The 13188-nt window shown below is 41.3% G+C and overlaps 1 protein-coding gene across 1 annotated transcript in view; it reads right to left on the minus strand.

Moving 5' to 3' along the window:
- Window positions 1-13188, minus strand: part of LOC135028869 (E3 SUMO-protein ligase RanBP2-like) — a 306830-nt gene that overhangs the window by 211230 nt on the left and 82412 nt on the right. The window contains exons 9-12 of the mRNA XM_063953806.1: window positions 4764-4973; window positions 2884-3065; window positions 1023-1198; window positions 801-924 (exon numbers count right to left, since the gene is read on the minus strand). Coding sequence (XP_063809876.1) covers window positions 801-924; window positions 1023-1198; window positions 2884-3065; window positions 4764-4973 — 692 coding nt within the window. The remainder of the gene's footprint in view (window positions 1-800; window positions 925-1022; window positions 1199-2883; window positions 3066-4763; window positions 4974-13188) is intronic.

Below are 13188 nucleotides of genomic sequence, written 5' to 3' on the forward strand. Positions count from 1 at the left end.
GTGTAAAATTGGCTGGGGCTCATGCATATATACAGTGTCCAGCTGTATATATGCTCCTTATGCCAAATAAGAGGTTTATATTGCTGCCCAGGGCGCCGCCCCCCCCCTGCGCCCTTACAGTGACCGGAGTATGTGAGGTGTGTGGGAGCAATGGCGCACAGCTGCAGTGCTGTGCGTTACCTCAGTGAAGATCATGAAGTCATCTGCCGCCTCTGAAGTCTTCTTTTCTTCTCATACTCACCCGGCTTCTATCTTCCGGCTCTGCGAGGGGGACGGCAGCGCGGCTCCGGGACGGACGGCGAGGGTGAGATCCTGCGTACCAATCCCTCTGGAGCTAATGGTGTCCAGTAGCCTAAGAAGCAGGACCTAGCTTCAGAGAGTAGGGCTGCTTCTCTCCCCTCAGTCCCATGATGCAGGGAGTCTGTTGCCAGCAGAGCTCCCTGAAAATAAAAAACCTAACAAAATACTTTCTATCAGTAAACTCAGGAGAGCTCACTGAAAAGCACCCAGCTCGTCTGGGCACAGTATCAAACTGAGGTCTGGAGGAGGGGCATAAAGGGAGGAGCCAGTGCACACCAGGAACTAAATTCTTTCTTAAAGTGCCCATGTCTCCAGCGGAGCCCGTCTATCCCATGGTCCTTACGGAGTCCCCAGCATCCTCTAGGACGTTAGAGAAATACATTATGCAAACAATTAATGACTTCACTTATAATCACAAGACACATGAAGTCCTACATTGGTTCCAATCTGAAATGTGCAATTAAGTCTGCATTACAATTATGGGGTAACCACAAACTTACTATGTTGAAAAGACTTCTTGCCCAGTGTATGAGGAGGGCAGGTTGCAGACCATGTTTTTCCAAGGCCCGCAGGGTGTTAAGTTCACGCTGGATCACAAGACGAAGCTTTGCTGAAGCACCAGACCTAGAAGTAAATAGGACACAAACAGTGTCTCTTAACCAGTTAAGTAGTCTAAAGCATTTTAAAAACAGCACTAGTAGATGATTACAATGGCTACTTACTGAGCTGTCTTGTGAATAAGACTGTAGACTGAATCCCACCACGAACCCTGCTTGTCTGTAAATAGCTGCTTGCAGATTGGCAAAGGAAGACAACGTGGTCGATTGCGGTCATTTGATGTATTATAATTAACTTGTAGTTGGAGATGACTTGTGTACACAACCGCTAGTAAAAATACCTGCGACAAACAGAAAGACACATTGCTATACACTGTGAGATAACTGGTTTGTTTGATAGGGAGTATATGCAGACTGTCTGATCCGAGCAGCAATAAATCGCATCTGTGGGGAATGCTAGAAGATATCTTCTCCCCATGCAAGCAATAATTGCTGCTCGGTTGCCACCACGCACTGTGCAAGTCTGTGCCCGGTCAGCCAATAATTGCAGTGCATGGCCATCTTTACATTCATTAACAATGAGCTTTCCTATTATTGGCATGTCACTGAAACACTCCATTCATAATATGGGTTGGAAATTCATATCAAAATTCTAATAGAGCTATACAATTAACATGTCAGGACGACTGCTTTAAACACATGCATGTATAGAAAAAGCTGCTTAACAGTCATGTAGTAAAATAAGTGAAAAAATGCGGACAAACATTGCTGCTTGGAACACTACTGGTTCTAGGAAATCTAGCCCTGAGGAACGTGAACATTCCCCAGAGCTTGGTGTGTTGACTGGCCACCGAAAGGACATCGGAAAACCAACTGAAATGAATTCCAAACCCATCATGCAGCGATCCTAGTCCGTAACAGCTCACCATGTGATAGAGGGCGGAACGTCTAACTATACAAACTGGGTCCCACCACGGGCTCTTTTAGGTGAACTGCCCTCCAGACACACCACTAAATGTCAGAGGAATTTAATACAGCCCATAAAATAAAAACCAACAACCTGCCTCAGGCTCTCAAGCCACTAAACAAAAGAGCAAAGAGGACCCTGAGAGCACAAAAGCCGACAGTTCAGCCTAGGAACAGCATCCATAACCATAGCGCCCAAACATAATGAATCCTCCCAAGTGTATGCCACAAAAGTCTCAACACTCTCAGGCTTTCCTAACTGCCAGCATACCAGGACAGAACGGACTATGATCTCGCAATGGGTTAAAACCAAAGCTAAGATGGTTCAGAGAGGTAAACTAAAATGGATGCAAGCATTTACGGTCATTACCATCCCTGGTACTCTGCAATAAGTAAAAGCATAGCAGGTACTCAAGTGCCATAGGGAAAGAAACCTACTACGAAGCAGTAACCACACAAAATAAAAGAGAAGGCATGCAAACAGCAGTACAAGGAACAGAGAAGCCGTTCTGAATACTTCTAAGAGAAGGGACATACCCAGAACCTGAGCTGACAAAACAATGCAACGTACCCAGGCTGAAAAGTCGAGGCGGCATGAAAGAGCCAGAAATTGAACAGGAACAAGCGTATGTGATTTTTATAAAACTTACCCTTTAATATACCCCTGGTATATAAAATGAGAACAATCAATTTCTTCAATTATAAGCATATTGCTTGTAGATCAATAAAACCTTGATTGCTTTTGTAACAAATAAGGTTCAACATAAGAATGTTTGGTGAAATTCTAAGTTTTAAAATTGCAGGACTCCAATGAAATTGAAATAGAGGGAACCTAGATGATCACTGAATTAGGAGGCTCGATAAATCAAAATCTGTGACACTATTTACTTTAGAGATAAAGGCCAGAGAGAAGGCCACAAATTAATGGATACAAAATAGTGATCTCCTGAATAACATGCTGCATTGCATATCAAATTAAATACTGTCTACATGTGCATATATACATTTGTCCAGGCCTTTTCAATATTTACTGGGGGTAATAAAATTATCATCAAGATACCTCAAGGTCAAGAATGCAAATTGATTCTGGTGCGTTTGATTCTATCCTAGACGTTTCCTGAGGTAGCTGAGGGAAAATCTGCTTAAGCCACTTGTGAAGGTTAGGCAAAGATGACATGAAGTGCCATTGTAGTCCAAGCCAGGTTAAATGCTGCAATTTACCATTGTGGGTACGAACTGCACCTAAAAGGAAAACAAAATGGATCTTCATGTCCAATTACACATGCTGACATCTATTTACTGCTAGCTTTTGACATCTGTTTTACTATTATCATCTTCATTGGTTGAGTCTCAAAGATTTAACTGCACCAACATTTTATGTGTGTACTAACTGGAGTACCCGGCGTTGGCCGGGATTTTAAGAATGACTGTTTACAAAAATAAATTTAAATATTAAACACACAGCATAAACATTGTAGATAGCTGGATACCCATGCTTTGCTATGGGATGAGGATGGTAAATTAGAATGATAGTTCGTTAATTTACGTTGGTTGGAGATCTAGTATATAGGCATATCTTGCTTCCCTGACGCACTTTGTGTAGTGGCCGGACCCCTTATTGGTCCCTCAAGGGAACCTGCTCTTCTCACTATACAACTCTCATTCTGTGGCTTCCTGCTGTCTCCATTTCCCTCCTCACATCATGTCAGTGCCCCTGTGAAATTATCTTTTTTACAGTTTCATAGTTTACATAGTGCAGCACATTATGTATCTCCTGATATGCTCTGTGCTGCTGGGGGACCATGCTACTTCCACTATATAACTCAGTGTGTGGGTTTGTGCTACCTGCATTCCCCTCCTCACATCATGTCACTGGCCCTGTCACATGCAGCCCTGTCATCAGTAATATATCATGCATATCCTGATTTAGTCTGTGCTGCTGGCCCACCCATAGGGGTGCTAGTGGTGTGTTACCCCCCACAGTGATTGTTCCCAGAGTGTAAGTCATATGTGTAGCAAGTTTGGTGTAAATAGGTCCAGGCATTCGGTAGTTATACTGTCTCCTGAAATACTTTGTGCTCCTGTCCCACCCCCCTAGGGGTGTCTAACCCCCACAGAGTTTTTTCCAGATTGTAAGTCAGATGTGTACCAAGTTTGGTGTAAATTGCTTTAGGCCTTCCACAGTTATGCTGTCTGCTGACATACTCTGTTCTGCTGCCCCACCACTAGTGAGTGCTGGGGGTGTCTAACCCCACAGTGTTTGTTCCCAGAATGAAAGTCATGTGTGTACCAAGGTTGTTGCAAATTGCTGCAGGCATTCCAGAGTTATGCTGTCTGCTGAAATATTCAGTGCTGCTGCCTCACCCCTAGGGGTGCTAGTGGTGTCTTCCCCCCCACAGTGTTTGTTTCCAGATTTTAAGGCATGCGTGTACCAATTTTTGAGTACATTGTCCAGCAATTCCGGAGTTATGCTGTCTCCTGATATACTCTGTGCTGCTGTCCCGCCCCTTAGGGGTGCTAGGGATTTCTAATTGTTTTAGTTGCCTCCGCCGTGTTTTAATATGCTCGTATGTAAAATTTCACAATCTCCGCTTGTAAACTGTGGATTTGTACAGAAAGAGAGTAGGACAGATTTTCACTTTTATATAGTAGATATCCATCACTACTATGTATAAATAATTGTATTTGACCCTGGATTTATTCTTAAAACTTCTACACTGGATTTGTACAGAAACTGCATGTTTACGCATCTCAGCTTTACAAACAATTTATAAAACCCATTAACAGAACGGGAATGTAAGCTTCAGTGGCAGAATAGAGCATGAGGGTTTCCAGTGTACAGGAATCCCCATTGCAGGTCAGAAGAATTGGGGAGACAGAGCCAAACGTTGGCTATTGGCTTTCTACTCTCTAACATAGCAGCAGGCAGAGGTGTCTTACCATGGTCATATCGACGTAGCTCGTTTAGATCTGGTATTTGACAGCTTACATCTCGTATGTCATCGGTGCCCAGGTAAGAGCATTCCATCGACATTTGGTTTTCAAACACCAACTTCAGCAAATTAGTTTGACCACTTTGGTTAGCAAATGTTTCGGTGACATCTCTCAAGAAATCATCTTTGCCATGGCTCAGAGTCAGCAGCAAATGTCCTGTTTAGGAAACAAAACGTGTAAGTGTGAACTCACTGAAGTATTGTTTTAAGGATGTAAACAAGTTAAAGCTTTTCTTCAAAACAGTGGTAATAATTCAGAGCATCTAAGACTCATGAAACCTGTGTTTAAGGCTGCTTTATCAACACAGAAATTTAACCTACAGGTTTAGTATAGCCTGCCCATTTTTATTTTTATTTTAACAATAGCAATATCAAAACACTGAGAAAAAGTTTGCATTGCTATTGTATGATTTACATTTATGCATTTACAGTAGGCATCCCCAATCATAAATGCTGTGAGATTTGCAGAAAAGTGTTATGTTAAAAACTTACCTTTCTTCAAGGTCCATAGGATCCACAGGAATGACCTTAAGTATGAAGGTGGAAACCAGAAACAGGTCACCAAATAGTTAAACTTTTTGCTCCCAAGATGCTTCACCTGCCGAGAGGTCGGAGGATTAGAATGCCAGGACTAGAAGTTCCTCATTCAGATGAAAACTGGATACCACCACAGGCAAATATCCGGCTTTTGCTTAAAGAACAGCTCTATCTTGATGAATAAACAGAAATAGGGATCTGCCCCGAAGTCTGATACTCTACGTACAGAGGCAAGTGCCAACAGAAACAATGTCTTGGCTGTGAGCCATTTGAGGTCAACGGAAGCCAAAGATTCAAAAGGGTACTTTTGCAAGGCCTGTAGAACAAATACAAATCTCACAGAGCCACCGGAGGGACAAAGGGAGGCTGAATCCGAAGCACTTCCTGTAGAAATGTCCTAACCATCGACAATGGGGCTGTCTATGAAACCATCAGATGCCAAAGTCCCATATCCAATCCGACCTGAAGAAAAGCCAGGAATCCAGATACTCTGAATACCAGAGGGTCATAATGTTTGACAACACATCATTGGGAGTACGTATGCCAGACTCTATAATATATCAGAGTTGAAGCTGGTGTCCTTGCCTTGTGCATGGGCTGAATGACAGGACCTGAGAAATCCTGCCCCGTTTTTTTTTTTTACCAGAATTTGGAAGACCTCCGGGTGGAAGTACCACTCTCCTGGGTGCACCTCATATCGACTTAGGAAGTCCATTTCAGAGTTTAGAACGCACGGAATGAATACTGCGAAAATTGCTGGGATATGTAATTTGGCCCACCAGAGGACGGCTTTACCTCCGGAGAGTGTGCCCATATCAGCCGGTCATCCAGGTATGGGGGGGTATTCTGATCCCCTGATGACAAGGCCAACAGCATTAGTGTCTTTCACATAAGGTACTTTTCTTCCACAGACTCCAAGGGTTCAAACCAAGAGGATTGTAGAAAATCCAAAACCACAGTCAGATCCCAAGGGCGTAGGCGGCACAAAGGGAGGTTGTATGTGAAGGAGTATCCGGACTCTAGGTCAACACCAATTAGGTCGACGTCAATTAGTCAACGCCCATTGGTGTTGACATTACCCCTTTCCTGACCTGGATAATGGTTGAAATGACCTTGTCGGGAATACCTTTCCTGGCTAGAATCTCCCTTTCAACCTCTATGCCGTTAAACTAAGCCGTTGTAAGTCCGGGTTGACGAACAGTCCTTGCTGAAGAATATCCACCCACAATGGCAGAGGCCATGGGTCGTCCACAGAGCGAAAAGGTCTGCATACCAGGCCCTTCTTGGCCAATTTGGGGCAGTCAGAATTGCCTGAACCCTTTCCTTTAATTCTTTTCAGAACTCTTGGAAGTAATGGAAGAGGAGGAAACAGATATACAGACTGGTAAATCCATGGCGTCAGCAGTGCATCCACTGCCGTCACCTGAGGGTCCGCGTCTGCGATCAATACCAATTAAGTTTTTTGTTAAGACGATAGGCCATCAGATCTATTTGTGGAATGCCCCAATGGCCTGTTATTTGTTGAAACACCTGTGGGTGTAGACCCCACTCTCCCTGGTGCAGGTCGTGTCTGCTTAGGAAGTCCGCTTCCCAGTTGTCTACTCCTGGAATGAAAATGGCAGACATCACCCTTGCATTCCATTCTGCACAGAGGATGATCTTGGATACCTGTTGCATGCACGCTATGCGGTGTGTCCCTCCTTGCCGGTTTACATAGGCTACCGCTGTGGCATTGTCCGACTGGACCTGTATCGCCCAATCCTGAAGAAGATGGGAGGCTTGAAGCAGAGCATTGTAGATTGCCCTGAGTTCCAGGATGTTTATCGGAAGAATGGCTTCGTAGCTGGACCACTGGCCCTGGAATGGAGCCCCTTGGGTCACAGCTCTCCAACCTCAGAGGCTCACGTCAGTTGTTAACAGAATACAAATCCTGAATTCCGAAGCTTCGAACTTCTACCAGATGGGAGGACTGCAGCTACCACAGGAGGGAAATCCTGGCCTGCGGTGACAGACGTATGACCTGGTGCATCTGCAGATGCAAACCTAACCATTTGTCCAGGAGATCCAGCTGAAAGGTGCGCGCGTGGAACCATCCGTACTGAATTGCCTCATAGGAAGCCACCAATTTTCACAGTAGATGTATGCAAAGATGTACCGATACCCTGTTCGGCATCAAGAGATAGCGAACCATCTCCTGGAGTATCTTTGCTTTGTCCAGGGGTAGGAAAACTTTGAGCTACCATGTTCAGAAACTGAAGCCTTTGAGTCAGGTCGTGGTGAGATTTCTGTAAGTTGAGAATCCACCCATGGTGCGTGAGTAGTTGTGTTGTGAGAGAGAACCTCTTTTGCTGCGCCTGTGTTGAACTATAAACTAATCAATCTCAAATGAGATGAACCTGGAACTGATAGTGTGAATATACGTTCGCCGCTATAAGGAGATATGCGGAACTCCTATCGAATTTAGCCCAATAAAAAGAATTAATAGAGGCGCTCATAAATTCCACACTCCATGTATTCACAGATTCAAAGAACAACCAAAGAATCAATTAAATATAAAAAGAGGGTATACAGTTTTTATTTTTCACAATAATTGATAAAAAACCTTCTGGTGTAGATAATTATTAATAGTAGCTATCGTAATTACCACATGCATATGTTTATAGATATAAAATTGCATAGGTTATCTATGCTTTAATCAATTATATGTATAACATTCAAATTTCCACTGAACTAAAATAAATTAAAATAAATTAAAGTTCCAGGTAATGTCCCAGTGACTGCACGTTTTGGGTGTGCACTTCAATCAGAATTATTGTATAAATGACGGTGTGGAATTTAAGGTATTACCTCTCCAGAGGGGCTGGTGAACCCGAGCGTCCCCGGGTGAGTCCAAATTTTGCCCTGTAGATAATACAGCTGGAGGGTGCGTGAGATGAATAAACGTCTCCACTTGCTGCAGAATTTGGCTCAGTTACCTGATGTTCCAATGTAAGCCGTGCAGGCAGGAGCATACGGCAAACGGAAAGCCAATCTGGTGTAAGCCGTCCACAAAGATCAAGCAGCACTGTGATATTTCTTTCGGACTGCCTGGACGTGCACCGTCCGCCGACAGTCAGCAGTGTAGAAAGATGGTGAGGCCAATTTTAGCCGCCGTGCAGATCCCACAGTTGGATTATCTTCAAAAAGAGTAGTCACCTCTTACTGCCGCTGATAGAATACAGGCAGGGGGATCTGCGTGCCAAAGGTACCTGGATAGGTGTTCAGTGGAAAAGACGTGGGGGAGGAGTCCTGACGCGTTTCGTCACGTGACCCGTGACTTTCTCAAAGATGACTCCTACTGCAAAGTGCATAGTATTTAAAGGGCTCTTAATTGGGCCCATACATGTGGATTTAATCAATTTAATAATACACAGATGGTTACACACAACTAGTACTTGATTCTCTGGTTGTTAAAAGACACCTGTATCTTAGGTCATCTATAACAAATATAGTATGCTAATATAAAACATAATTTTGTACACATAGAATAAAATAAATACAGATAAGAATAAAAAATAAAATAAAATAAATTAAATAAAAAGCAATGGCGGAGTTAACTAAAAAATAAATTGTCATAGGCACTTAAAGTAAAATTGAGACCAATAAATTTAAATCCAAAACAAAAAAACAGAGAAATAATACGATATCTGTCCTAGCTATATTAATCAATGCACGATGTGAGTGCTAGGATTTACACATATATTAGAGTCCTGGCTCCTTATATATACACCAAGATTTAGTTATCTCTAATAACATTCCAGATATGAACTATATATAGTAAATTATGGATAAATGAAGAGATAGTTGTTCCTAAATATATCATTAGCAATTATTAACCTGTCATATCTCTAAATTATTAGTCCATAACTATTGTAGTCATATCTTGAATTGAAGTACCACAATAATCAGCATTAAAAAGACCATCAGAGGTGATACTTCCTACCGAATCAATACTTTTAAGACCTGCAAAAAATAAAAATAAAAAAGAGAGATACCAGGGAGACCATGATCAATGAATACACACAGTGTGCATAAGGACACTGAGACTACACTATCAACAGAGCTATATGACCCCTATTATGGTTACATAGGCACAAAGCACAACCAACTTTTGATTGTATTCATATAGCCTGAAATTACTATAACTAAATGGGTGGGACATGTTATTAATCTATCTCGATACACTCATTGAGACCACCTGGAACAAGTGACCTCAATTTGTGTATCCAGAAGTTCTCTCTATGGCAGAGCCTGCCAAATCTGTCTCCCCCTCTACAGGTGGGGCTGATGGTCTCAATGCCTATTACTTTAATGCCTTTAGGATCTCTATTGTGAGAATATAGAAAATGCTTAGAGACCCCATGATTCACAAAACCTTTTATAATGTTTCGTCTGTGTTCTAAAAACCGAACTTTTAGCTTCCGTGTCGTTCTCCCTATATATTTAAGCCCGCAAGGGCAAATTAACATATAAATAGTGTATTCACTATTGCAATTAATAAATGATTTTATTGCAAATTCTTCTTTCTGAGAAGATTCAAAAAAAATGTGAATTGTTCTGAATATATAGACATGTGGTGCAATTTCTTGCACATCTATAACAACCATTGGGTCTACTTATAAGCCAGGGGACTGACGAATTTTCTAACTTCTTATCCGTCGTTCTCTTATCAATAAAGAGACTCGGGGCGAGATGATGTCTCAAATTTTCTGATTTTTTAAATATAACAGACGGAGAAGGACCTATAATTGGTTTGAGAATCTTATCTGTCAATAAAATGGGGAAGTTGTTAGACAAAACCTTTTTGATTTTTCCTGAAGCACTGTTATATTTAGAGAAAAAATGCGGTATATCCTCTTTGAAGGATACATTCTCTGTCTTATAACTAAGAAGCTGTGCCCGATCTAATTTATTGTTTTTTTCTAACGCAGAATTAACTAGATCTGCAGGATAACCTCTATCTTTAAGTGCAGTCATAAGTTCAAAAGCTTGTGCATCAAAATCTTCCTGTTTACTGCAATTGCGTCGTAATCGGCGTAGTTGTCCTGATGGAATGTTTCTCATCCAGGGTTTAAAGTGCATACTTTCAAAGTGAAGAAAGTTATAATTGTCCACTTCTTTTTTGAAAGTCTTGGTCACTATATTCTCTTCCAATATAGAAAGAGTGATATCGAGAAAGGAAATGGACCTTCTATCTGTTGTGCCAGTGAACTGTAAATTAAACTCGTTATTATTAAGAAGTGAAGTGAGATTAGTGCAGAGTGAATAATCCCCATCAAAAATGAAAAATAAATCATCTATGTAACGGCCATAGAAGACGAGGTCCGCACCCAAGTTCCTCCCCCACACATGGGCGTCTTCAAAGGCGCCCATGTATAGGTTGGCGAAACTGGGCGCGAACCTCGTCCCCATGGCCGTCCCCAGTGTCTGTAAATAATAAGTGTTATCAAAGAAAAAATAATTGTGCGATAAAATAAACGATATTGAATCTACAATGAATTTTTGCAATTTTTCCGATAAAAACTCGGATTTCTTCAAATATTGTTCAATAATGGCTACCCCCATTGATATGGGGAATGTTTGAATAAAGTGCACTGACATCACAAGTGACAAAAAAATATGTATCTTTCCATTTAATTTCAGAAATTAAATTTAAAAAAGAAGTGGTGTCTTTTATGTGAGAACGTAGTGAAGTAGCTAGTGGTTGCAAAAAAAAAAATCAACAAAATGTGATAAATTAGCTGTGAGGGACCCAACACCAGAAATAATAGGTCGACCCGGGGGTGTAGTAAGTGATTTATGAATTTTTGGAAGGTGATAATATGTGGGAGTGATGGGATGTGAAGGAATCAAATAATTCATTTCCTCTCTCGTCACAACTCCATCATTAAATGCATCCTGTACCAACATGGTGAGAGAATTCAGATAGACCTTAGTGGGATTCCCCATCAATTTAGTGTAAAAGTTGGTGTCACCCAACTGTCTTTTTGCCTCTAAAAGGTAATCAGCTGTATCCTGAATAACGATACCCCTCCCTTGTCAGCTGGCTTAATAACAAGGGAGGGGTCTCTCATTAATTTCTGTAAAGACTTTCTTTCTCTTATATGTAAATTCTGTTTGTATTTAACAATTTTTGCCTCCCTGGAACATAAGGCATCAAAATCATCTAAGGTCTTTTTATAGAATATGTCTATCTGGGGGCTCTTAGAGTGCAGTGGAAAGAATTGAGACCTATTTTTGAATTTATTATGTCTCTCACCGGATCTAACTGTACTAAATAACGGCGTCAGACCTGAAGAGACATTGCTCTCTAATTGTAATGACTCAAGTAATTCAATGGCAGTGTAATCTTGATCGTCTAATATAATAGATGAGCCTGTTATTTGCATTTTGTCTAATTTCTTAGAAGCAAAATATCTTTTTCTCGTTAATGAACGAACGTATCTATTCAAATCAACAAATAAATTAAACAAATCTGGAGGTTTAGTCGGGGCAAATTTAAGACCACGACTCAGAAGTTTATGGTCATCCAGACTTAGCTCTGTTGAGGACAAATTATATATGTTGGATTTTTTCAATACTTCAAGTCTCTCTTTTTTCCTCTGCACTCTAGACCCTCCTCGTTGGCCTCTATGCTTGGGTCTCTTCCTCTTTTGGGGGTATTTATACGTAATGCATTGTACCTGTTCTGATGGTAATATGGGGACAGAGCTTTGTCGTTTTGTCCCTGTTGTTCTAAAAAAACTGAGCTATTTTTATATGTTGTTTGTACTGAATTTACAGCATTGGTGTTGAGACGGAAATTTTGTTTCGGCCTCACCACCATTGCTTCCGCTTGATACACATCCTGTGTATTTTGAGATGATCTTTCGCTTTGATAATTATCAGATTGTCGTCTCTGAAAAGAACGTGAATTAGAGCGATTGGTCTGTTGTTGCCTCCAATTTGATCTGCTTCTAGGTCTTCCTCTATAGTTCTGTTTCTTATTATATGTTCGTACCTGATTACTAGTGTAATCATCATTATCTCGTTCAAACTTACGGTTTTTCCCATCTATAATATCCCTCTCAAATACTTCTAGTTTATGGTTTAATTTTTGATCATTATGCTTATATTGTGGGTGTTCTGAATGGGTTAGTAATAACTTTTTAGTTTCCTCTATTTCTTTGGAAATTAAATTAATTTTGTCACTACGGTAGTTTATGAGTAAACCCATCAGGGAAAAAGAGCACCCATCAAGTAGGGTATCCCATTTTTCCTTTAAACTAGGATCATCTATAAAGGATAAAGTTTTAAATATCCTTAATCCTCTAGGGATTTTTTGGCAGTCCGAAAGAAATATCACAGTGCTGCTTGATCTTTGTGGACGGCTTACACCAGATTGGCTTTCCGTTTGCCGTATGCTCCTGCCTGCACGGCTTACATTGGAACATCAGGTAACTGAGCCAAATTCTGCAGCAAGTGGAGACGTTTATTCATCTCACGCACCCTCCAGCTGTATTATCTACAGGGCAAAATTTGGACTCACCCGGGGACGCTCGGGTTCACCAGCCCCTCTGGAGAGGTAATACCTTAAATTCCACACCGTCATTTATACAATAATTCTGATTGAAGTGCACACCCAAAACGTGCAGTCACTGGGACATTACCTGGAACTTTAATTTATTTTAGTTGTGTTGTGAGGCTGATGCTGTTCATCAGCTGCTCTCTGGACCCTGCTTTTATCAGCAGATCGTCCAGGTACGGAACAATGATTACGCCCTGAACACAGAGTTGGAACATCATTTCCGCCATGA

Source organism: Pseudophryne corroboree, chromosome 2, assembly GCF_028390025.1.
Source record: "Pseudophryne corroboree isolate aPseCor3 chromosome 2, aPseCor3.hap2, whole genome shotgun sequence".
Classification (NCBI taxonomy): domain Eukaryota; kingdom Metazoa; phylum Chordata; class Amphibia; order Anura; family Myobatrachidae; genus Pseudophryne; species Pseudophryne corroboree.